We start from the raw sequence: 25,583 nt of genomic DNA on the forward strand, positions 1-25,583 counted from the left end.
ATTGTCCTGTTGGAACAGCAAGTTCCCTTGCCGGTCTAGGAATGGTAGAACGATGGGTTCGATGACGGTTTGGAAGTACCGTGCACTATTCAGTGTCCCCTCGACGATCACCAGTGGTGTACGGCCAGTGTAGGAGATCGCTCCCCACACCATGATGCCGAGTGTTGGCCCTGTGTGCCTCGGTCGTATGCAGTCCTGATTGTGGCGCTCACCTGCACGGCGCCAAACACGCATACGACCATCATTGGCACCAAGGCAGAAGCGACTCTCATCGCTGAAGACGACACGTCTCCATTCGTCCCTCCATTCACGCCTGTCGCGACACCACTGGAGGCGGGCTGCACGATGTTGGGGCGTGAGCGGAAGACGGCCTAACGGTGTGCGGGACCGTAGCCCAGCTTCATGGAGACGGTTGCGAATGGTCCTCGCCGATACCCCAGGAGCAACAGTGTCCCTAATTTGCTGGGAAGTGGCGGTGCGGTCCCCTACGGCACTGCGTAGGATCCTACGGTCTTGGCGTGCATCCGTGCGTCGCTGCGGTCCGGTCCCAGGTCGACGGGCACGTGCACCTTCCGCCGACCACTGGCGACAACATCGATGTACTGTGGAGACCTCACGCCCCACGTGTTGAGCAATTCGGCGGTACGTCCACCCGGCCTCCCGCATGCCCACTATACGCCCTCGCTCAAAGTCCGTCAACTGCACATACGGTTCACGTCCACGCTGTCGCGGCGTGCTACCAGTGTTAAAGACTGCGATGGAGCTCCGTATGCCACGGCAAACTGGCTGACACTGACGGCGGCGGTGCACAAATGCTGCGCAGCTAGCGCCATTCGACGGCCAACACCGCGGTTCCTGGTGTGTCCGCTGTGCCGTGCGTGTGATCATTGCTTGTACAGCCCTCTCGCAGTGTCCGGAGCAAGTATGGTGGGTCTGACACACCGGTGTCAATGTGTTCTTTTTTCCATTTCCAGGAGTATATATATATATATATATATATATATATATATATATATATATATATATATAGCTATGTCCTTGTGGCAATACACAGATTAAAAGTGTGGTCAAGAAGCACCGCACGTGTCTTGGTTGGCTGCCGGCAGACACACGCGGCTCTTCTTGATGAGCTACACTTGTCTGACTCTATCTTGCCGTGAGGAGACAGCTAATCTTTGTAAAGTTCTACTCTCTTTTTATTGTGAGTCCGTTACGATTACACGAAAAAAAACCGGATGCTTTATCGCAGAGAATGATCGTAAGCCGTACACTATGGATCTGAAGAGCGCACCCTTGATCCTGTCAAAACTAGTAATCCAGTGTACCTACACACGCTCAAGGAAATAAAAAACTTCATGTTACGGCGTAAAGTTAAGCGCCGGCACGCCAGTCGGGAACGATACAACAGAGATGGCTGGGAGAAGACGTCAGCCAATCGCAAGCTGACCGACCTCTCTCCAAGACGAGAACGCGACAGCAGCGCCCCTATGTGAAGAGCACATAAGCGTCGCCCGACTGGTTTCAATCCAGTTGAATAGCTGCTTCAAGATTGGCGACTTGGATAGAAGCGTCAACGCTCGTTACCTCACTTGTACACTTTATGTAACACAGACTTGTGAATTCTCATACTGAAGAGATCGCTTATTTTGTATATCGCCCTTTGCTTGCGACAATACTGTGCAATTGTTAAAGTTAAGTATTGTCATTTACTTTTTTGTAATAAAACTCATTAATACTATTTGTTTGATGTGATTGTCTAGCGAACCGAGCAGGAAGGATTTCTAGACACCTCATATTTGACGACGAGCATGGAGACATAATACTTAATATCTGAAGATTTATTTACAATGAATTCGTTGAATTCATTGATTGCTCCTCAGCTCAGCAGACAATGTCAGCTAATTAAAATGGGATATGTTAGTGAAACTTGTTGACCCTTCTATAACTGCAAGCTGCTCAATAAAGTTTCCGACTGTTAAAATAGTTTTTTCCAAAACGGTAACTGTTACATACGTAATGTTTGGATCAGTATCACCCAAAATAAATAAGAGGGCTGTCCATAAAGTAAGTTCCGATTGATTGCGAAATGGGAACCACTTTGAAAATCAGAAACATTTTATCTGCAACAGTTAGCTAGAGCTTACAGCCACTGCTCTACGTAGTCACCACTCCGACTTAAACATTTGTCGTAGCGTTGTAGCAACTTTCCAACACCCTCTTCATAGAAGGCAGCCGCCTGTTCTTCCCGCCAATTCTCTACGCTCATCTATAGCTCGTTGTCTGTCGGAAAATGTTGTCTTCATAGCTATTAGTTAATGAGAGCAGAGATGAAACACAGAGGGAGCCAATTACGGGCAGTAGTACGGTTGATCAAACACTTCCCATCGTAAACGCTGCAGGAGCATTTTCATGGCCCCTGCAAATTGTCATGTAGTAGGAACGGTATGACAGTTCTGTAATGCGGGCTGCATAACATCAGGCGAAATCTCTCACCAGGACCTCATACTTGGCGGGATACACTATTTTCTACGCATCTGTATGTGCTCACCATGCGTTCAGAACTGAAAAGAGCGAAGTGATGGAACCGACAGGCATACTAGAGACACTGTCGAACACATCTGTGCAAAGCTTCATCGGATTTTCACAGTCGTTTCCATAGCGCAACCGATCGGAACTTACTTTCTGGACACCCATCGTGTTACTACCTGTTCATCTGACATTAGTGTCTTTTGTAGAATTGCTACGTGTGGATGATTCCGTGGTCACAGCAATAGTAATGGACAGTCATTTGGTTAACGTGAGAAAATGTAGGGCTCATCTGCTGCTGGTCACCAACTTTAACAATGTGCTCTAAATGGTGTATGGTCGGAAGAATTTATGTCTGTACCAGCGCTGTAATCTGTCATCACATCTTCCATAGGTCACCGCATCTCCTTGTTTCCAGAGCGGGCAGCCCTCCGTCTTCCACATTCTGTGAATAACCACCAGCTTCGCAGTTCCCGAGATGATCATTCCAGACCGTAACAACCTGCCCTTTATCAAAGTCGCTTATGCCAGTAGATTTTCCCCATTTGTGGCCCGTCCGCAACGCCATCAGGGGTGTTAAATAAGCGTTGACTGTGGTCATTAAGGTAAGGGAGACTGTAAACGTATCTGACCGTGAATACTCAGTGGCTGAATGTGAAAATCATATGAGCAGTGTATCCACAAGCGAGGATTCTGACGATCACTTAAGTTAACGTTCAGTCTGGAGTAGACACGGTACTCGTTCAAGAAGTTATGCTTCAGAATGACGGTCTAGTCCGCTTCTGCAAAGCAACCGTCTCTCTGCAGCCAGCATAAGCAAGAACACGCCACTCGAATAACTGACACAGGAAGTTTATTTGAAACAATTTCTTATGCATTAGAATTTTTCACTTTCTGAAAATTACTGAAAATAGGGAGAACAATGAATAAACGTTGAGAGTGTCTTCTTTCGAGGATATCTCGTGCTGTTGTTTCTTGCTGATATATGTCGATCGTACAGGAAGTCTAAGAAAAAGTTGTGGGAGAAAGAAATAGGCCAGAATATATTTCGGGTTACAATATCACTAGCTTTATCTAGTAAAATACAGGTGTTATGATGTCTGATAAGAAACAAGTTTGAGAAGAAAGGCGACATAGTGACAAATTTGCTGCAGTTCTTAGTATTTGGGAAAAATTGGTAGGAATTACTCATAGATTATGTATCTCTGCAGTATACGACATTATCGCTTGACATGTGGCAGAGTTTCAAGGGTGACATCACTTCAGAAAGTGTATTCGATGTAAAAGAGCAAAGTATTTGCCAGAAATGTGGACCACTTGTATGGCAGTTTTCGTTATTGTCTGAAGGCTTCAACGTTCGTAGTTGATAGCAGGGTGATTAATCTTGCGTGCGTTTTACGTTTTTCAATTTCGATCACTCCCTGGGCTGCTTTCGAATGGACGACTTTCACTATTCTCTCATGTGTTTGTTCCACAGCTCCTTGAGTTGGCAGAAAACTATCAACGTGTGAGTATTGCACTTGAACCCACCAGCGAACTAAGAAGTCAGAATGTAACTCATGATAACGTTTTAATTTTTTACGAACTGAAGCATCTGCTGCTAAAAAGAAAAGTGGCATTAAATTGGCTCTTATAGATTAAATTCTGGCTGTGTAATGTTCTGTAGCGTGCAGATTGAAGGTGTCATTTCTTGTTCCATTTAATTTCTCTCTCTCTCTCTCCCTTTCTCTTTCTCTCTATCTCTCTTTCTCTCTATCTCTCTCCGACACAAGTGTATATTATCGATCGTTATAATACACTACCACTGTTTTAGACAAGGTGACGAGAATCTGTTTTGTCGTAGTAATCTCAACAAAAGTTCGAGACGGAAAGTTACCTTTAAGGAATATATAAATTTTATCGCAGATTTTGACTCGTTTTTTAGATTAACAAGTTTCTTAGGTGTTAATAACTGTTGAGGTGAACGCAATACTGGTCAGAATGCACCTTCACTGTGAATGTAACTTGTTCCTTTCAGATGCACCTACCTTTGGGTTTTGTGAAACCTGCAACGCCTTAAAAAAGCACGTGTGAGATTTTCGTACTCTCTTGCCTGCTACCCGGAAACTTTTAGTCATATAGAAAAAATGAACAGGACATTTTTGTAGGAAATTTAATCTAGTTAAATTTCGAACTGGGATACTGTCTCCGTGTGGGCAATGATTTTGGAGTAATTAAAGACAAACATATCTGAAGGCCAATTTCGTAGGTTTTTCTTGATTAATTCGAAAACTACGGCTTTTACCGAAAACTTACCCCAGTACAAAATTTAACTACATTAAATATCCTACATAAAGGCCCTAATTTCGTAGGTTTTTCTTGAATAATTCGACAACTACGGCCTTTACCGAAACCGTATCCCAGTACAAAATTTAACTACATTAAATATCCTACAAAAGGGCCCTGTTCATTAGTGCTATAGGAGTACTAGTTTAGGCGTATCGTGCGAGAGAAAATGAAATTGGCACGTGGTGTCTGAAGACGTGGCAAGTTGCATAAAACCCGTAGGTAGGGGTAGCTGAATATCGAGATACTTCAGGTCGTTATGTAAGTCTCGAATATTTTTGGCTTACCATAAGGGACTGTTTTAAGCACCTGACGATGACCTAAGTACCAAAATTTCAATCGTGTATTGAAAAATAAAACACTGCTGTCAACAGTGGAAAGATAACATTCTTTAAAAAAGCAAAGTTGACTGTGAACTCAAGCACCAGAAGTTACTATAACAACAACAGGAAACGCTATCAAAAGCACGCGTTTTATATTCTGTCCATCAAAGAAAAGGTGAACTTGTGCGGAAACTGTCAGAGAAAAGCTCACGTCGCATACTTTTGGCGAAACTGTAAGGAACGACAACGGCATTCTGTTAAAAATTTATATACTGTCCTCCTTGTCTTCACTAATTTACTACGCTTCAGTGCAAATGTAAGATGTAAACATTGCACTGTAATAATAATATTAGTGTGAAAACATTTTTATGCTTCTACACTCCTGGAAATTGAAATAAGAACACCGTGAATTCATTGTCCCAGGAAGGGGAAACTTTATTGACACATTCCTGGGGTCAGATACATCACATGATCACACTGACAGAACCACAGGCACATAGACACAGGCAACAGAGCATGCACAATGTCGGCACTAGTACAGTGTATATCCACCTTTCGCAGCAATGCAGGCTGCTATTTTCCCATGGAGACGATCGTAGAGATGCTGGATGTAGTCCTGTGGAACGGCTTGCCATGCCATTTCCACCTGGCGCCTCAGTTGGACCAGCGTTCGTGCTGGACGTGCAGACCGCGTGAGACGACGCTTCATCCAGTCCCATACATGCTCAATGGGGGACAGTGTATATCCACCTTTCGCAGCAATGCAGGCTGCTATTCTCCCATGGAGACGATCGTAGAGATGCTGGATGTAGTTCTGTGGAATGGCTTGCCATGCCATTTCCACCTGGCGCCTCAGTTGGACCAGCGTTCGTGCTGGACGTGCAGACCGCGTGAGACGACGCTTCATCCAGTCCCAAACATGCTCAATGGGGGACAGATCCGGAGATCTTGCTGGCCAGGGTTGTTGACTTACACCTTCTAGAGCACGTTTGGTGGCACGGGATACATGCGGACGTCCATTGTCCTGTTGGAACAGCAAGTTCCCTTGCCGGTCTAGGAATGGTAGAACGATGGGTTCGATGACGGTTTGGATGTACCGTGCACTATTCAGTGTCCCCTCGACGATCACCAGTGGTGTACGGCCAGTGTAGGAGATCGCTCCCCACACCATGATGCCGGGTGTTGGCCCTGTGTGCCTCGGTCGTATGCAGTCCTGATTGTGGCGCTCACCTGCACGGCGCCAAACACGCATACGACCATCATTGGCACCAAGGCAGAAGCGACTCTCATCGCTGAAGACGACACGTCTCCATTCGTCCCTCCATTCACGCCTGTCGCGACACCACTGGAGGCGGGCTGCACGATGTTGGGGCGTGAGCGGAAGATGGCCTAACGGTGTGCGGGACCGTAGCCCAGCTTCATGGAGACGGTTGCGAACGGTCCTCGCCGATACCCCAGGAGCAACAGCGTCCCTAATTTGCTGGGAAGTGGCGGTGCGGTCCCCTACGGCACTGCATAGGATCCTACGGTCTTGGCGTGCATCCGTGCGTCGCTGCGGTCCGGTCCCAGGTCGACGGGCACGTGCACCTTCCGCCGACCACTGGCGACAACATCAATGTACTGTGGAGACCTCACGCCCCACGTGTTGAGCAATTCGGCGGTACGTCCACCCGGCCTCCCGCATGCCCACTATACGCCCTCGCTCAAAGTCCGTCAACTGCACATACGGTTCACGTCCACGCTGTCGCGGCGTGCTACCAGTGTTAAAGACTGCGATGGAGCTCCGTATGCCACGGCAAACTGGCTGACACTGACGGCGGCGGTGCACAAATGCTGCGCAGCTAGCGCCATTCGACGGCCAACACCGCGGTTCCTGGTGTGTCCGCAGTGCCGTGCGTGTGATCATTGCTTGTACAGCCCTCTCGCAGCGTCCGGAGCAAGTATGGTGGGTCTGACACACCGGTGTCAATGTGTTCTTTTTTCCATTTCCAGGAGTGTATATACAGGGAGTACTAAGACTCATATTTTTACAATTTTTGAATATTTTGAATTTAGTTTCCAGTTTGCACCCAGTTTTAACTCATCTATGATAATGACGCCAACAGTTGATTCAGAGAGAATGTTTAAAAAAATTGAACTTTAAACCACGAAAGTTAACAATGTTGAGTCCATGAATCAAGTATTGATCGCCCGTCGCTGCCAGTAGCACTGAGAGTCGCGTGAGTCACTGTGAGACGACGCACGACGTGTGGGGTACTCACTGGTTATGAGCAGCGAGGTGGAGGCGCGCTCGGCGCCCACCGAGTTGTTGACGACGCAGACGTAGCGGCCAGAGTCCCTGAGCAGCGCGGCCGCCAGGAAGAGGCTGCCGCCCACCTGCCGCACGCGATCCTCCAGGACGACGCGCTGGCTGGAGGCGCCCTGGCTGCGGAACCACCTGCACACGCCAACACATCCAGCATGGCTCACCTGGCCCCTGTCCGCTGCTAGTCTGATAAGGGTAACCCGCCATACGTCGCTGGCTGACGTAGTCGAAAAAAATGGTTTAAAAGGCTCTGAGCACTATGGGACTTAACATCTGTGGTCATCAGTACCCTAGAACTTAGAACTACTTAAACCTAACTAACCCAAGGACATCACACACATCCATGCCAGAGGCAGGATTCGAACCTGCGACCACAGCAGTCGCGCGGCTCCGGACTGAGCGCCTAGAACCGCGAGACCACCGCGGCCGGCTGACGTAGTCGAAAATTCACATGGTGAAATAAGGGAGAAAATAGTGGGGGTCCATTTTGATTTTGTTATCAACACTCAGTCACGTGCGACGAAATCACAGTCAAAGCTTTGGCGTCACTTAAGATCGTGAGCGCGGCGTTAAACCAAGTGAGCTCGGTGAATAGTGGCTACGAACGTACACTACTGGCCATTAAAATTGCTACACCAAGAAGAAATACAGATGATAAACGGGTATTCATTGGACAAATATGTTATACTAGAACTGACAAATGATTACATTTACACGCAATTTGTGTGCATAGATTCTGAGCAATCAGTAACCAGAACAACCACCTCTGGCCGTAATAATGGCCTTGGTACGCCTGGGCATTGAGTCAAACAGGGCTTGGATGGCGTGTACGGGTACAGCTGCCCATGCAGCCTCAACACGATACCACAGTTCATCAAGAGCAGTGACTGGCGTATTGTGACGAGCCAGTTGCTCGGCCACCATTGACCAGACGTTTTAAATTGGTGAGAGATCTGGAGAATGTGCTGGCCAGGGCAGCAGTGGAACATTTTCTGTATCCAGAAAGGCCAGTACAGGACCTGCAACACGCGGCCGTGCGCTATCCTGCTGAAATGTAGGGTTTCGGAGCGATCGAATGAAGGCTAGAGCCACGGGTCGTAACACATCTGAAATGTGACGTCCACTGTTCAAAGTGCCGTCAATGCGAACGGGAGGTGACCGAGACGTGTAACCAATAGCACCCCAAACCATCACGCCGGGTGATACGCCAGTATGGCGATGACGAAAACACGCTTCCAATGTGCGTTCACCGCGATGTCGCCAAACACGGATGCGACCATCATGATGCTGTATACAGAACCTGGATTCATCCGAAAAAATGAAGTTTTGCCATTCGTGCACCCCTGTGGTGCACCGGCAAGGGTAAACGCAGCCATAGTCTCCGAGCTGACAGTCCATGCTGCTGCAAATGTCGTCGAACTGTTCGTGCAGATGGTTGTTGTCTTGCAAACGTCCCCATCTGTTGACTCAGGGATCGAGACGTGGCTGCGCGATCCGTTACAGCCATGCGGATAAGATGCCTGTCATCTCGACTACTAGTGATACGAGGCCGTTGGATTCCAGCACGGCGTTCCTTATTACCCTCTTGAACCTAACGATTCCATATTTTGCTAACAGTCATTGGATCTCGACCAACGCGAGCAGCAATGTCGCGATAGGCTACAATCCGACCTTTATCAAAGTGGAAACGTGATGGTACGCAATTCTCCTCCTTACACGACTTATCGCAACAACATTTCCCCAGGCAACGCCGGTCAACTGTTGTTTCTGTGTGAGAATTCGTTTGGAAACTTTCCTCATGTCAGCGCGTTGTAGGTGTCGCCACCGTCGCCAGCCTTGTGTGAATACTCTGGAAAGCTAATCATTTGCATATCACAGCAACTTCTTGCTGCCGGTTAAATTTCGCGTCTATAGCACGTCATCTTCGTGGTGTAGCAATTTTAATGGCCAATAGTGTATGTGACATCAAAACTGACAAAAAAAAAAAGATTTTATCTTTCAAATCTCATGTCATCTTACACAATTATCAGTAACTGAAACATAGAGGGGTGTTAATAAATTAGTTATACGAAACGGACCTTTAACTGTGATAAACTTCCAAAAATTTGTGATTTTGTACTTTCTGAAAACGAATCCATTTTCCAGGGTGACATCTATCATAAGAACATTTAAAAATTCAGAGCACCATGGGCATCGTCGGAAGGCACATATGCAATAGCCATATTTTTTAGTGTGAATATAATTACGAAAAGCAACCTCGTTAACGTTGCCAAATACCACGCGAACTGGCGATAATTTCCCGATTAACCACATACATGGAAACATTTTCTCGAAAACTGGAACCTTCGAATCATTATGGATCAAGGCGTGTAGCTTAGCTGCGTCTCTTCTACTTGTGATTTTCCTTTGCTGTGCGATGACAATAGAGCACTTCTGTAATCGCCTAATAGGGCACTTCTGTAAGCGCCTAATGTAATGCTTCATCTGTCCGCAAAAGTATACGTCGCTGGGTTGAAAGGACGGCATACACTTTGGCTAAATGACTTTCGCGTCGATTCCGGTTTCATCGACAAACAGCTATTGTATAAGAAGAAATGGCTTTGCTCACCCCACGAATCAATAAAGTACAGAAACGGGTCCATTTTTACGTCCTGTCAATCCTGTGACGTATACTATAACAGACAAATGAAGAATTACTTTCACTGATTACAGGTACACCCTATTCTCATCGCACTGCAAGGGAAAATCACAAGTAGAAGCGATGCAATTGAAATGCATGCCATGATTCATAACCAATTGCAGACTCCAGTTTTCGAAGAAATGCTTCGATATGTTTTATTTTTTTATTATTTACACGTCATGTTTCGTAGGACTAAATTGAGAAGCAAATCTCCAAGGTCATGGAACGTGTCAGTACATGAAATTACAACATAAAAGTAATAACAGATAAAATGTTTATGAACCCGAAAAAAATCACTCCATAGATTATATAAACTCAATCAACAATAAAACAAGAATTAGTTTAATGTTTCAAGGAACTCCTCGACAGAATAGAAGGAGTGACTCATGAGGAAACTCTTCAGTTTCGATTTGAAAGCGCGTGGATTACTGCTAAGATTTTTGAATTCGAGTGGCAGCTTATTGAAAATGGATGCAGTAGTATAATGCATACCTTTCTGCACAAGAGTTAAATAAGTCCGATCCAAACGCAGGTTTGATTTCTGACGAGTATTAACTGAGTGAAAGCTGCTTATTCTTGGGAATAAGCTATTATTGTTAACATGAAGTGACAGTAAGGAATATACACATTCAGAGGCCAATGTCAAAATACCCAGACTTGTGAACAGGGGTCGACAAGAGGTTCGTGAACTTACACCACTTACTGCCCGAAAAGCCTGTTTCTGAGCCAAAAATATCCTTTTAGAATGGGAAGAGTTACTCCAAAATATAACACCATACGACATAAGCGAAAGAAAACAAGCAAAGTAGACTAATTTTCAGATACCGTTCGGATAGTAAAAATGGCAGCATTAAGTCTTTGAACAACATCCTGAACATGGGCATTACATGACAGTATCTATCTGAACACCTAGAAATTTGAACTGTTCAGTTTCACTAATCATATGCCCGTTCTGTGAAGTTAAAATGTCAGGTTTTGTTGAATTGTATGTTAGAAACTGTAAAATCTGAGTCTTACTGTGATTTAGCGTTAGTTGATTTTCTACAAGCCATGAACTTCGGTCACGAACTGCACTATGTGAACAGAGCCAATGTTGTGCACAACACCTTTTACTACCAATCAAATGACATCAGCAAACAGAAACATTTTCGAGTTACCTGTAATACTAGAGGGCATATCATTTATACAAATAAGGAACAGGAGTGGCCCCAACACTGATCCCTGGGGCAATCCTCCCCCCCCCCCCCCCTCCACACACACACACTTGACTGTACCACACTCAGACCCCACGTCAGAGCCATCCTCAACATTGTGAATGACCTTTTGTTGTCTGTTGTAAGAGGTGAACCAATTGTGAGCTACTCCCCGTGTTTCATATTGATCCAACTTCTGGACCAATATTTTGTGATCAACACAATCAAATGCCTTAGTTAAATAATAAAATATGCCTAGCGTTCGAAACCTAAAGGCGAACTGTACATTTGATAGCAAATCGTGTGATACAAAATGATCACTTATCCTTACAAACATAGCCTTTTCAATAAATTTAGCAAACAATGATGGCATAGAAATACGTCTGCATTATCCCTTTCTCCGTTTTTATAAAGCGGCTTTACTACTGAGTACTTTAATCGTTCAGGAAACTGACCATTCCTAAAGGAAAAAATACAAATATGGCTAAATACAGGGCTAACATGTGCAGCACAGTACTTTAATATTCTGTTAGGCACTCCACCATATCCATGAGAGTGCTTAGTCTTCAGAGATTTAATTATTGACTCAATCTCCCCCTTGTCTATCAGAGAGGAGTATTTCAGACATCAATCTTGGAAAGGCATTTGCCAAGAAAGTTATATGATTCCCTGCAGAAACTAAATTTTTATTTAATTCACCAGCAATGCCCAGAAAATGATTATCAAATACTGTACATATATCTGATTTATCAGCAACAGAAATATTTTTACTACGAACTGACTTTATATCGTCGACTTTGAGCTGCTGACCAGACACTTCCTTCACAAATGACTATATGGTTTTAATTTTATCCTGTCAAGTACCTATTCTGTTTGATTACCACATACTATTTGCCTTTCTCAATAACATTTTTAAGCACCCTACAATACTGTTTGTAATGGGCTACTGTAGCTGGATTGTGACTACTTCTAACATATTGATATAATTACCGCTTTGTTACACATGATAGCCTTATCCCACTAGTCATCCACCCAGGCTGCCTTTTACTGCTAGTTTCCCGTGTAGGACATTCTAATGGAAAGCAACTCTCAAAGGGCATCAGAAATGTGTTAAGGAAAGCATTATATTTATCATCTATGTTATCGGCACTATAAACATGCTGCCACTCTTTTTCCTTGACAAGGTTTAAAAAACTCTCTATTGCTGTCGGTTGAAATGGCTCTGAGCACTATGCGACTTAACTTATGAGGTCATCAGTTGCCTAGAACTAGAACTAATTAAACCTAACTAACCTAAGGACATCACACACATCCACGCCAGAGGCAGGATTCGAACCTGCGACCGTAGCGATCGCTCGGTTCCAGATTGTAGCGCCTAGAACTGCACGGCCACTCCGGCCGGCTATTGCTGTTGGGTTAACTTTCCTACATAGTTTGTAATTATGACATTTGTTTGTGTACAAAAGCCTTTTAGTGTTAGAATTTGTGCATCGTTGTGTGAAAGGCCATTCACCCTTTTACTAACAGAATACCCTTGTAGTAATGAGGAATGAGTAAAAATATTGTCTATGGCTGTGCTACTGTTCCCCTGCACCCTAGTTGGAGAAAGCACAGTCTGCATCAGATCATATGAATTTAAGAGAGCTACCAACATCCTTTTTCTTGCACCATCATATACTAAATTTATACTGAAGTCACCATATATAACCAATTTCTGGTACTTCCTACAAAGTGTATCAAGAACCCTCTCTAGTTAGAGCAGAAATGCTCTGAACTCACAGTAGGGGACCTACAAACAACGGCAATTAGAAGTTTAGTTCCACTAAAATCAACTGCCCCTGCACAAGATTAAAATATCTGTTCAGTGCAGTGCCGTGATACGTGTATGGACTCAAATGGAATACTGTTTTTACGTATATAGCCACTCCCCCACCCCGCACGGAACTCCTTGAAAAACAGCCAGCTAATCTGTATCCTGGTAAAGGAAGCCTCTGAATCGTCAAATTACACTCCTGGAAATGGAAAAAAGAACACATTGACACCGGTGTGTCAGACCCACCATACTTGCTCCGGACACTGCGAGAGGGCTGTACAAGCAATGATCACACGCACGGCACAGCGGACACACCAGGAACCGCGGTGTTGGCCGTCGAATGGCGCTAGCTGCGCAGCATTTGTGCACCGCCACCGTCAGTGTCAGCCAGTTTGCCGTGGCATACGGAGCTCCATCGCAGTCTTTAACACTGGTAGCATGCCGCGACAGCGTGGACGTGAACCATATGTGCAGCTGACGGACTTTGAGCGAGGGCGTATAGTGGGCATGCGGGAGGCCGGGTGGACGTACCGCCGAATTGCTCAACACGTGGGGCGTGAGGTCTCCACAGTACATCGATGTTGTCGCCAGTGGTCGGCGGAAGGTGCACGTGCCCGTCGACCTGGGACCGGACCGCAGCGACGCACGGATGCACGCCAAGACCGTAGGATCCAACGCAGTGCCGTAGGGGACCGCACCGCCACTTCCCAGCAAATTAGGGACGCTGTTGCTCCTGGGGTATCGGCGAGGACCATTCGCAACCGTCTCCATGAAGCTGGGCTACGGTCCCGCACACCGTTAGGCCGTCTTCCGCTCACGCCCCAACATCGTGCAGCCCGCCTCCAGTGGTGTCGCGACAGGCGTGAATGGAGGGACGAATGGAGACGTGTCGTCTTCAGCGATGAGAGTCGCTTCTGCCTTGGTGCCAATGATGGTCGTATGCGTGTTTGGCGCCGTGCAGGTGAGCGCCACAATCAGGACTGCATACGACCGAGGCACACAGGGCCAACACCCCGCATCATGGTGTGGGGAGCGATCTCCTACACTGGCCGTACACCACTGGTGATCGTCGAGGGGACACTGAATAGTGCACGGTACATCCAAACCGTCATCGAACCCATCGTTCTACCATTCCTAGACCGGCAAGGGAACTTGCTGTTCCAACAGGACAATGCACGTCCGCATGTATCCCGTGCCACCCAACGTGCTCTAGAAGTACCCTGGCCAGCAAGATCTCCGGATCTGTCCCCCATTGAACATGTTTGGGACTGGATGAAGCGTCGTCTCACGCGGTCTGCACGTCCAGCACGAACGCTGGTCCAACTGAGGCGCCAGGTGGAAATGGCATGGCAAGCCGTTCCACAGGACTACATCCAGCATCTCTACGATCGTCTCCATGGGAGAATAGCAGCCTGCATTGCTGCGAAAGGTGGATATACACTGTACTAGTGTCGACATTGTGCATGCTCTGTTGCCTGTGTCTATGTGCCTGTGGTTCTGTCAGTGTGATCATGTGATGTATCTGACCCCAGGAATGTGTCAATAAAGTTTCCCCTTCCTGGGACAATGAATTCACGGTGTTCTTATTTCAATTTCCAGGAGTGTATATATGACAGCTGCTTCTACCTATGTATTGGATTTCCTTTAAACTTCATACAACGAAACATTTGCGATCGGATTTGCATCCGGAGACACTGCAGAACACTCCATTGTGGACACCCCACGCTGTACAGAGACGGCTGCGATGTTTCTGATCATTATTCTCTTGAAGCACCCAGTTTGCCTCGTTCGAACCAAATAGCTTCTTAACGGACCTCAGAAGGCATGTTTGATAAATATTCCACATTTTTCAGCGTTTAAATTGGCTGTAAATAGTTCAAATAGCTGAAACTGCAACCAGTAGAACAAAACATTCAGCTCTCAGAATGTTTATCTACACATTGTGCCAAAGGTCATTGACTACAGATTCGAGACCACTACCAGAGATGTCACTGCTTAAGTTACATTTAAAATTATGGTGTACACATTCTTGTGGAACTGACTGTGCAGTTGCTCTGTAAACATGTTCATTGTGAACAGACTCTTTGGAGGTCATCGAACACTCCACGAGTGTGCTGCCGGATCATAGTGTCGAGCGGGAACAATATTGCGGTAACCATACATATCGCCATCGTCAAGTGCTCGGACTAGCTGAGCCTTCGGGGGCGCGCAGCCGACTTACGCTTGCTCCGATCACGGACTGCTCCGCACGCGTTTCACGCCATATGGCGCTCCTCGGTAGGCGAAAGAGACGCCTGCATCGGCGGCTGTGGCCGACGACGGCCCGCGGGGAGTCCCAAATGCGCCAGAGAGGTTATAGGCAGTTGGGTTCTTTATATTAAACGGTTAGGAAACGGCTGCCTGCATAAAAACGTGCCCATACGCCTCCTGAAGCGATTCTACATCGTACATCTACACTCCGCTAGCCACCGTACGGCGCGTGGTGGTGGGTAGCCTGTACCATTGTTAGAAATTTCCACTCCAATTACACTCGTAAATAGAGCGAGGGATAAGCGAATTTCTGTTTGTCGCCGTACGGGCCCTAATTTCTCTCCTGTTAGCTTCGTGGTCCTTACGCGAAATATACATTGGCGGAAGAGGAATCGTTTTGTAGTCACTTTCAAATGCTAGTTCTTTGAATTTTCTCAATAATGTTCTTTGGAAAGAACTTAGACTTCTCTCCAGAGGGTCCTATTTGAGTCGCCGAAGTACCTCCCCAATAACTGCGTGTTGATCGAACCTACTGGTAACAAATCTGGCGGCCAGTTGTAATGTGTATGTGCATTCCCTTCAGGTCTTATTATGCATATTTATGCGATCGGGAATGCTCAGTATCAGCCAGGCTATATGTAAATGTGGTGTAACCGCCAGACACCACACTTGCTAGGTGATAGCCTTTCAATCGGCCGCGGTCCGTTAGTATACGTCGGACCCGCGTGTCGCCACTATCAGTGATTGCAGACCGAGCGCCGCCACACGGCAGGTCTAGAGAGACTTCCTAGCACTCGCCCCAGCTGTACAACCGACTTGGCTAGCGACGGTTCACTGACAAAATACGCTCTCATTTGCCGAGACGATAGTTTAGCATGGCCTTCAGCTACGTTATTTGCAACGACCTAGCAAGGGGCCATTATCAGTTACTATTGATATTGATTCATGTACCGTCAAGACCGACGTTCTTCATTAACGGATTAAAGTTAAGTATTCCACCAGCTACGTCCGTTTTTCTAAATTCTAATTTCCTTGTCCTGTTCCAGACCTCACGCCAGCCTGCGTGAGCTAAAACGCGTGCCTTTCGGCCTCCTTCTAGTAACACGGTGTTGGCTCTCCAGCCAACCAAAACAGTAAATTTAACAATTACGTGAAAGCAAGGAGATTAGAGATGAAATAGTAGGAGGCAATATTGTGTAACCTTAGTAGGGACAAGATCCGACTATTAGGGAGTAGGATCTTACAATCTGAGATAGTGTTCCGAGACAAACTTCCGTCACAATGCTGGCAAAAGTGACGTCAGATCCGCCTAGCAACAGCGACCTGAACCCCCATTGGCTGAAAGTTTGGATATATATATGTAGGAAACGAGAGAAGTGTCCTTATTGGCTGAGGGAGAAAGGGGGCGTCTCTCTTGTCCTTCGGGAAGACAGGGCGAGTCAGTCGCGAGGAGCCACTTAAAACGCACGGTCGTGTAACCGGGGCGGCTCTAAGAGAACGGCTGCGAGTACATATTTCAGCTGTTAAACAAGATATAAAGTGAAGTTATCAGTTATCAGAGCGCCACGTGTCGTGGGCAGGGTCTATTATCATGTAAAGTCAGAAAACGGTGTTAATGTGTGTATAGGGTCGAATATAACGGCGTAGTCCAGAGCCGCCATATTGCAAATGCTGTTTCTGTGACGTGTGTGACAAAGCAATTTCTGTATTAAAACAAGTATAGTACAAACGTTGTTGACGATTGACAACTGGCATCCCTAAACACTCCAATTCAGCACGATCACCAGCTACATGCAACCTTGCGCCTGAGCGCTACTACTGTGCGACGAGGGACTTACCGAAGCAGCAAGACACCAGGTTAGTGATACCGCCCACAGAAGTAATTCCTTCTCGCTACAGTGCCTCTGAGGGTGTTGTACGGTCCCTGAATTTCTTCGATGTCTTCCTTTAATCCAACTCTGGGCACTCCTGGGGATACCCTTACGCCTGATGAACACTTGCCGTCTAGGAGAAAGTATTGGTTTCTGTTTCTTAAGATATCTTCGAGCCGCTCTTATCTCTGGATCCCAAACAGTCGAGTAGTACTCAAGAATGGATCGCACTAGTGTCATATACACTGTCTCCTTTACAGATGAAACACACTTTCCTAAAATTGTCCCAGTAAACCTAAGCTGAAAGTTCGCCTGCCCTACACCAATCCTTACGTGCTCGATCCGTTTCGTACCACTTTAAAATGTTCTGTCCAGATATTTAAATGACATGGTTGGACCAAGCAGGTCACTAATTATGCTGTTTCCGAATATTACGGGCTTGTTTTCCATACTGACCAGCACTAATTACATTTTTCTACATTTAGATCTAGCTACCTTCCATCACACCAACTAGAAATTTTTTTAAGTCATCTTGTATCCTCCTACAGCTACTCAATAGCGACAGCTTCCCGTGCAACACAGCTCCACCAGTATATTTATGTATGTAGAGAAGAAGAACTGCCCTATCACACATTCTTTGTCATTCCTGACGATACCCTTGCCTCTGACAACACTTGCCGTCTCGGAGAACGTACTTGGTTCTGTTTCTTATCTGGGAAACTATTCCGTACGCTCAGATTTTCGTTAACAGTCTGCAGTGGGACATTGTGTCAAATTCTTTCCGCAAATCTAGGAATATCGGCAACACTTTACTCTTCACAGTTACAAGTTTTTCCTCTATGAGCTTTAGCGAACTTAGTTATCTACTGTTTCCCAAGGTATTCAAAAGCGGTTTCAATAAGCTCCTTAATCCACGAACCTCAGGACATCTGAATACAGTTGCAACTGACTCATCCAGCATAAATTCTTGCTGCGACGGACAAAAGCGGCCGGGGCGGCCGAGCGGTTCTAGGCGCTACAGTCTGGAACCGCGTGACCGCTACGGTCGCAGGCTCGAATCTTGTCTCGGGCATGGATGTGTGTGATGTCCTTAGGTTAGTCAGGTTTAAGTAGTTCTAAGTTCTAGGGGACTGATGACCTTAGAAGTTAAATCCCATAGTGCTCAGAGCCATTTGAACCATTTGAACGGACAAAAATTAGGTCGATTAGCATGTGAGGGTATACACCCATAATCAACCGTGTCTGCTGTGCAGTCCTAAAGCTTCGACTGCACACCTAACAGGGCAGCGCCGCGAAACATCAAGAAGTCGCTGATCTGTGCGCCAACGGAAAGTGCGGGCAGTGCTATTCCTCCAAGAAGCATGCGGATCGAGTTATGTTTCTTCCCTTAACAGAAAAAAAGGTTTACATTAATCTGAAAGTGCTTTGCACAGATGATTGTGGATCCCTGCCACCGGCCATCGCAATTTCCCTCGTTCCTTGTTTGTGTCCGTGCTGGCTTCCACAGTAGCCGACACAACATCTGGTGACGAGGATTTCATGACCAACGCTCCCTTCGCCCTACTCCTCTCCGCCACAGCGCGTCACTAACATTTCTCTCTTTTGTTTCAGAGGCGCACTGCTACTGATTGTGTTCTTTATTGCAGACTCGCCGCAACGCTTTCGCTAATTGTGTACAATTACTTTGTAGCGACGCTCCTCTCATTAAAATGGCCTCTAACGCGCGTCCTAAACCACCTGCGCTGACGCCTCCGGCTGCAGCAGGCTTTGATCTAATGCAGTTCATTCAGTTTCAGAATGGACAAAGCCGCTGTTGGTGACGCCAGTCCAGCAGGCCATTAATGCCCAAGCCGCTGCCGCATCAACTCCGGCACAACAGCCAACCACTTCCACAGCGCCTCCTCTGTGCATTCCACCGTTCCGAGCTTTCAGTGAATCACAAGAGTAATGTATCTACATCTACATCTACATCCATACTCCGCAACCCACCTGACGGTGTGTGGCGGAGGGTACCTTGAGTACCTCCGTCGGTTCTCCCTTCTATTCCAGTCTCGTATTGTTCGTGGAAAGAAGGATTGTCGGTATGCCTCTGTGTGGGCTCTGATCTCTCTGATTTTATCCTCATGGTATCTTCGTGAGATATACATAGGAGGGAGCAATATACTGCTTGACTCCTCGGTAAAGGTATGTTCTCGAAACTTCAACAAAAGCCCGTACCGAGCTACTGAGCGTCTCTCCTGCAGAGTCTTCCACTGGAGTTTATCTATCATCTCCGTAACGCTTTCGCGATTACTAAATGATCCTGTAATGAAGCGCGCTGCGCTCCGTTGGATCTTCTCTATCTCTTCTATCAACCCTATCTGGTACGGATCCCACACTGCTGAGCAGTATTCAAGCAGTGGGCGAACAAGCATACTGTAACCTACTTCCTTTGTTTTCGGATTGAATTTCCTTAGGATTCGTCCAATGAATCTCAGTCTGGCATCTGCTTTACCGACGATCAACTTTATTTGATCATTACATTTTAAATCACTCCTAATGCGTACTCCCAGATAATTTATGGAATTAACTGCTTCCAGTTGCTGACCTGCTATATTGTAGCTAAATGATAAGGGATCTTTCTTTCTATGTATTCGCAGCACATTACACTTGTCTACATTGAGATTCAATTGCCATTCCCTGCACCATGCGTCAGTTCGCTGCAGATCCTCCTGCATTTCAGTACAATTTTCCATTGTCACAACCTCGCGATATACCACAGCATCATCTGCAAAAAGCCTCAGTGAACTTCCGATGTCATCCACAAGGTCATTTATGTATATTGTGAATAGCAACGGTCCTACGACACTCCCCAGCGGCACACCTGAAATCACTCTTACATCGGAAGACTTCTCTCCATTGAGAATGACATGCTGCGTTATGTTTTCTAGGAACTCTTCAATCCAATCACACAATTGGTCAGATAGTCCATATGCTCTAACTTTGTTCATTAAACGACTGTGGGGAACTGTATCGAACGCCTTGCGGATGTCAAGAAACACGGCATCTACCTGGGAACCCGTGTCTGTGGCCCTCTGAGTCTCGTGGACGAATAGCGCGAGCTGCGTTTCACACGACCGTCTTTTTCGAAACCCATGCTGATTCCTAGAGAGTAGATTTCTAGTCCCCAGAAAAGTCATTATACTCGAACATAGTACGTGTTCCAAGATTCTACAACTGATCGACCTTAGACACATAGGTCTATAGTTCTGCACATCTGTTCGACGTCCCTTCTTGAAAACGGAGATGACATGTGCCCTTTCCCAATCCTTTGGAACGCTACGCTCTTCTAGAGACCTATGGTACACCGGTGCAAGAAGGGGGGCAAGTTCCTTTGCGTACTCTGTGTAAAACCGAACTGATATCCCATCAGGTAGAGCGGCCTTTCCTCTTTTGAGAGATTTTAATTGTCTCTCTATCCCTCTGTCGTCTATTTCGATATCTACCATCTTGTCATCTGTGCGACAATCTAGAGAAGGAACTACAGTGCAGTCTTCCTCTGCGAAACAGCTTTGGAAAAAGACATTTAGTATTTCGGCCTTTAGTCTGTCATCCTCTGTTTCAGTACCATTTTGGTCACAGAGTGTCTGGACATTTTGTTTTGATCCACCTACCGCTTTGACATAATACCAAAATTTCTTAGGATTTTCTGCCAAGTCAGAACATAGAACTTTACTTTCGAATTCATTGAACGCCTCTCGCATAGCCCTCCTCACACTACACGTAACGAGTACTACGCCCAATTCAACGCTCATTGTGTTACCCATCAAGTGCAAAGTACTGTGAATAGTTTCATATGTGTTGACATATGAAACGATTAACAGTACTTTGCACTTGATGGGTAAAACAATGAGCGTTTACCGCCTCGCTCAGAAATTATTCCCGACTAGTAGGCCGGAGTTGCTAGTCCACACTAAGTATTACGATGATCATGTACAGCTTGCTGCAGCCAGTTCTTTCGATTGTGGAAAAAGCCCGGACAGGCATACCGTCAGTGTATCACTGAACATCAGGGTTTGGCACGTAAGTTTTGTTTTCAATAGTTGGTTATTTGGTTGATTTTGGGGAGGGGACCAAACGGCGAGGTCATCGGCACCCATCGGATTAAGGAAGGAAGTCGGTCATGCCATGGCAACGGAACTATCCCGGCATTTGCCAGAAGTGGGTTAGGGAAACCACGGAAAACCTAAATCACTATGGCCGGACGCCGGTTTCGCAGGTTTTGGAGCGAAAAGAGTGGGGAATGACGAAATGTATTGGAATCCTGAATGAAATCAGACTGCTTTCAGAAGAAAAAGACGCCTTTTAATACTTCCTGAACGGCTCTCGTACTTAAGAGTTGTATGTAAACAGTAACAACTGTACAATAACTAAAGGTAGCTATCCAGAGCGACCTAAAGGACATTGACCACACTGAACTAACTGTAGAAAAAACTGATTCCAGGCTGCTGTTCGCTGGGAGAATCTCAAGAAAGTATAATCCATCCATGAAATATGTGTCTTACACTTGTAAGGGATATTCTTGAATATTGCCCATCAGTCTGGAAATTTTACCAGCCTGGATTAATAGAAGAATTAGATACGATTCAATGGAGAGTAGCGAGACGATACTGAAATGCTCAACTTACTCCACTGGCAGACACTACAAGAGAGGAGTTGTGTATCATGGAGAGGCGAGAATTACGAGAGTGTATGTTCTGAGAACATCTGGGTAACATATCCTATCAGCCCACGTATGTCTCACGAAATGACCATGACGAGGAAATCAGAGAAATTAGAGCCCACACGGAGGTCTGTCGACAGTCGTTTCTCCCACACAGCATTCCCACGTAAGCTACTCTACTGGAACCAGTGACCCCCCACCATCGATTCTGTAAAGAATTGAACCTGTGTTCAAAATGTCATTTCTCCCGAACTACGTCTTGCACATTGATATAATTTTTCAGTCAGATTCGCTGATATAGGTGGATACTGTCTACAAAATGTGTTGCAAAGACAGTTAGTATAAGTAAAGAAATAATAAATTGAAACGTCGTGCCTGATGGTGTAGGTTTACTACACGAATAGTGTATATATAGTAAGCGGTAAGCTTTTTTCCTTCAATTAATTTGTGGGAGAGCAGGGTTTTCAGCGAGAAAATGTTTCGAAAGAGTTTGAAGTTATATGTTAAGTTGGCGGAAGTCGCTCAGTTCCCTCATTCCAAAATAGTGGATCAATATGGTCTGGGTAATTTGCACGCCGTGAGATCGATTGCTCAATTCACATACACAGTTTCTAATTTCAATATTTTACCTGTCGTTTTCAATCTCTAATGTACGACTATACGTCGTAATGAGTAGATTATGACAGGATTTTAAATTTTTAATTTCGGTCAGTAATTATAGGCGCAACTGAAAATCAAATTTTTCGTGCCATTTGGAGCCAGTAGACAGGTAGTCTGCAATCGGATGTCCGCTACAGCCGTTTAGTAACCTGGATCATACGTAAGGAGCCGCTGAGTTTAAGGTGTCGTTCGATAGATGGATGACTATCAACAGTGTCACATGCCCTCGCTCCATTAGACAGACATTCCACAGAAATTTGGAATTTAATCCGGAACGTTGTCGCAAATACTGATGTTCGCTAAAATCTGCTGGCCTTGCCGGCCAAATACTGGGGGCAAAACGTTCTTCCACCACAAGGATTCAAACCGGCTAACTCCAGGTCAAGCGCAATCGTAGGCACATGCTCTAACCCTCAGCTTCCCAGGTAATTTTTTTGTCATACTCTGTCCCAGGTGCGGTCTGACAGACCAATATAGTTAAGCATCCATAAAAATTGCACGCATCAGTTTCAGTGAAATAGTTCAGTTTTTATGTAAAATATTGCATTAATATCACAAAAAAAAATCCGAATAAATTTTAAAGTTTATTTTTACGAAATAAAAGCATTTAAACAAAAAACTGCACAAAATGAACATAATGTTACATGATAATGTTAATACTATGAAAACTCAAATAACTTGAACGATAAATTTTACTCTTTTCTATATTTAATTGTTTACTGTACATGTAATAATAAAAACATAAAAAGGTATCAAAAAACATTAAAAAATGTAGTTTTTGGGTTTTTAGTTTTCTTTTCAGAGGTTTTCTTTGCATTCGCTGAAAATTTAATCAAGCTCTGTTTTTTTTTTTTTTTTTTTTTTTTTTTTTTTGCAACGACTTCTACCCTTGGTTCTGCTACACCCAAAACACAGTGAATGGATATACGAAGTTTATATCTATGTGAAGGCTGTTGACTCGCTTTTTTTCTGTGTTGTCACCAACGAGTTCCCAAGCTTCTTCATGAAATTAAAGCAGCTCGCCGGAGTATCGTTTTTGTAGGAATTGTGAAGGTCAAGCGCATACACCCCAATTCCGTCCGAAATGCGGAAAAATAATGCCGTTGGCCATCATTGGAAAGGCTTCAGCAACCAGCAATATTTCTTTTAACTAAATAAATTTTTAGCACTACCTTCAGCTAAAGATTCAGTCTCTACAATTCTGTCTTCATCACTTTGATCACTTATTTCATTGCCGGCCGCTACGGCGGAGCGGTCCTAGGAGCTTCAGTCCGGAACCGCGCTACTGCTAAGGTCGCAGGTTCGAATCCTGGCTCGGGCATGGATGTGTGGGACGTCCTTAGGTTAGTTACGTTTAAGTAGTTCTAAGTCTAGGGGACTGATGACCTCAGATGTTAAGACCCATAGTGCTTAGAGACATTTGAACCATTTTTGAACTTGTTTCATTCAAGGATTTCACAGGCGGCAAAACAAATTCGTCTTCACTTTCGGCTGTTCCTAATTTGAATTATGTTTTCTTTCAATTTCGTTGTCATTATCTAATCCAACGTCACTTCTTAAACTGTCCTTAGACGATTTTAAAACAGTGTCCTCAAAGTCAGGATCCGTAACATGAACAGCAGGTAAAGAATCGGCTACTGAATACAGAACGCAGAGCGCGGTCTCAGAGACCACTAGCACGAAAGAAGCAATGACAGTAGAGGTCCACGTCACATTAAAGCTACTGACAATTGAAAAGACGCGAGCTTCGGGGAAGAACAACTAGATGAAACTGTAACCTCCCATCCCACCCTGTAACATTATGTGATTGGCTTACCATTTTAAATCATTCACTAATCGGGCAGTCGCTCGGCAACAGCTACAGTTAGCAAATAATGTTGCGAGACTGTAAAAGGTGAACGACCTGTGACGTAACTTGTTTATTGTCGAAGCGCCGTCAGAGATGCAGTGAGTTATTGACTTTGAAAACCGCGGTGCGAAAAACGGACAGAAGAAGAACACTTTTACACAATTTTTTTTTTATGTACGAGATATTCTCGATGAACAGTTACTCATTTTTCTCTTGTCTCTTGTAACTTGTGTCGGACGCGCATGTCTTGCCGGCGTATTATTATCGTTAAAAATAATACTATTTTAGTGTAAAGTAAAAGTGCAATACTGCATAGCAGTAGATTTATTGTGCGACGTGTATGTGAAAACGTCAAAGGGATTATTTTCATTACGAGAAGAGAAGTGCCAGTCAAAACGGCATCCATGTTAAATCCTTCATTGCAGTGTAAGTTCATCTATTAACTGCCATAAATTCAGAGTTAAATGGAACTGGTGTATGGACTATTTATTTATTACAGAATCTATGTCTCACTCCTTTATGAACTTATTTAATTTTCTTTATGTTTCTGCCAAATAGAGAATTCACAGTTACGAATTCTTTCGTCGAGATCGGACGGAAGTTGCATGCGGCGACATATTTTCTCCGCGCCATATTCTACTGGTAAATGCATGATCAACTACGGTCCCTTAGGAAATTCATGTTGAGCTATCCAAAAATAATTATATTTTGAATAGGCATTTACTCTCCTCTGCAATGCATCTTCCGACTGATCAGACGATCCACCAAGAAAAAGCCGCACACGGTCGGCGTTCGCAAATATATTTCCACCGTTGATTATAGCTATATGTTACAGCACAGAAGTAAACATATTGTTATAATTAGCGACTACGAACGGGGACATTTATAACTGTATGTTTATGTATACACATTACGTAAACATATCGTTGTCACCCCTACGCATTAGCAACAGAATAACAATAAATGCAAGCGGCGCTTGAGATCGCACGTGGGATGTTAAGGGTTAACGACTTGGAGGACAAGGAAGGATTGCGTACTACATTTCGCCTCCTTCTCGAAGTGGTGAATTGCACGACAATCTGTGTG

At 45.1% G+C, this 25,583-nt stretch overlaps 1 protein-coding gene across 1 annotated transcript in view; it reads right to left on the reverse strand.

Moving 5' to 3' along the window:
• Window positions 1-25,583, reverse strand: part of LOC124594622 (Down syndrome cell adhesion molecule-like protein Dscam2) — a 191,172-nt gene that overhangs the window by 90,999 nt on the left and 74,590 nt on the right. The window contains exon 7 of the mRNA XM_047132994.1: window positions 7,436-7,611. Within this exon, the coding sequence (XP_046988950.1) occupies window positions 7,436-7,611 (176 nt within the window). The remainder of the gene's footprint in view (window positions 1-7,435; window positions 7,612-25,583) is intronic.

The sequence above is a fragment of the Schistocerca americana genome, chromosome 2 (genome assembly GCF_021461395.2).
Source record: "Schistocerca americana isolate TAMUIC-IGC-003095 chromosome 2, iqSchAmer2.1, whole genome shotgun sequence".
Taxonomy (NCBI): Eukaryota; Metazoa; Arthropoda; class Insecta; order Orthoptera; family Acrididae; genus Schistocerca; species Schistocerca americana.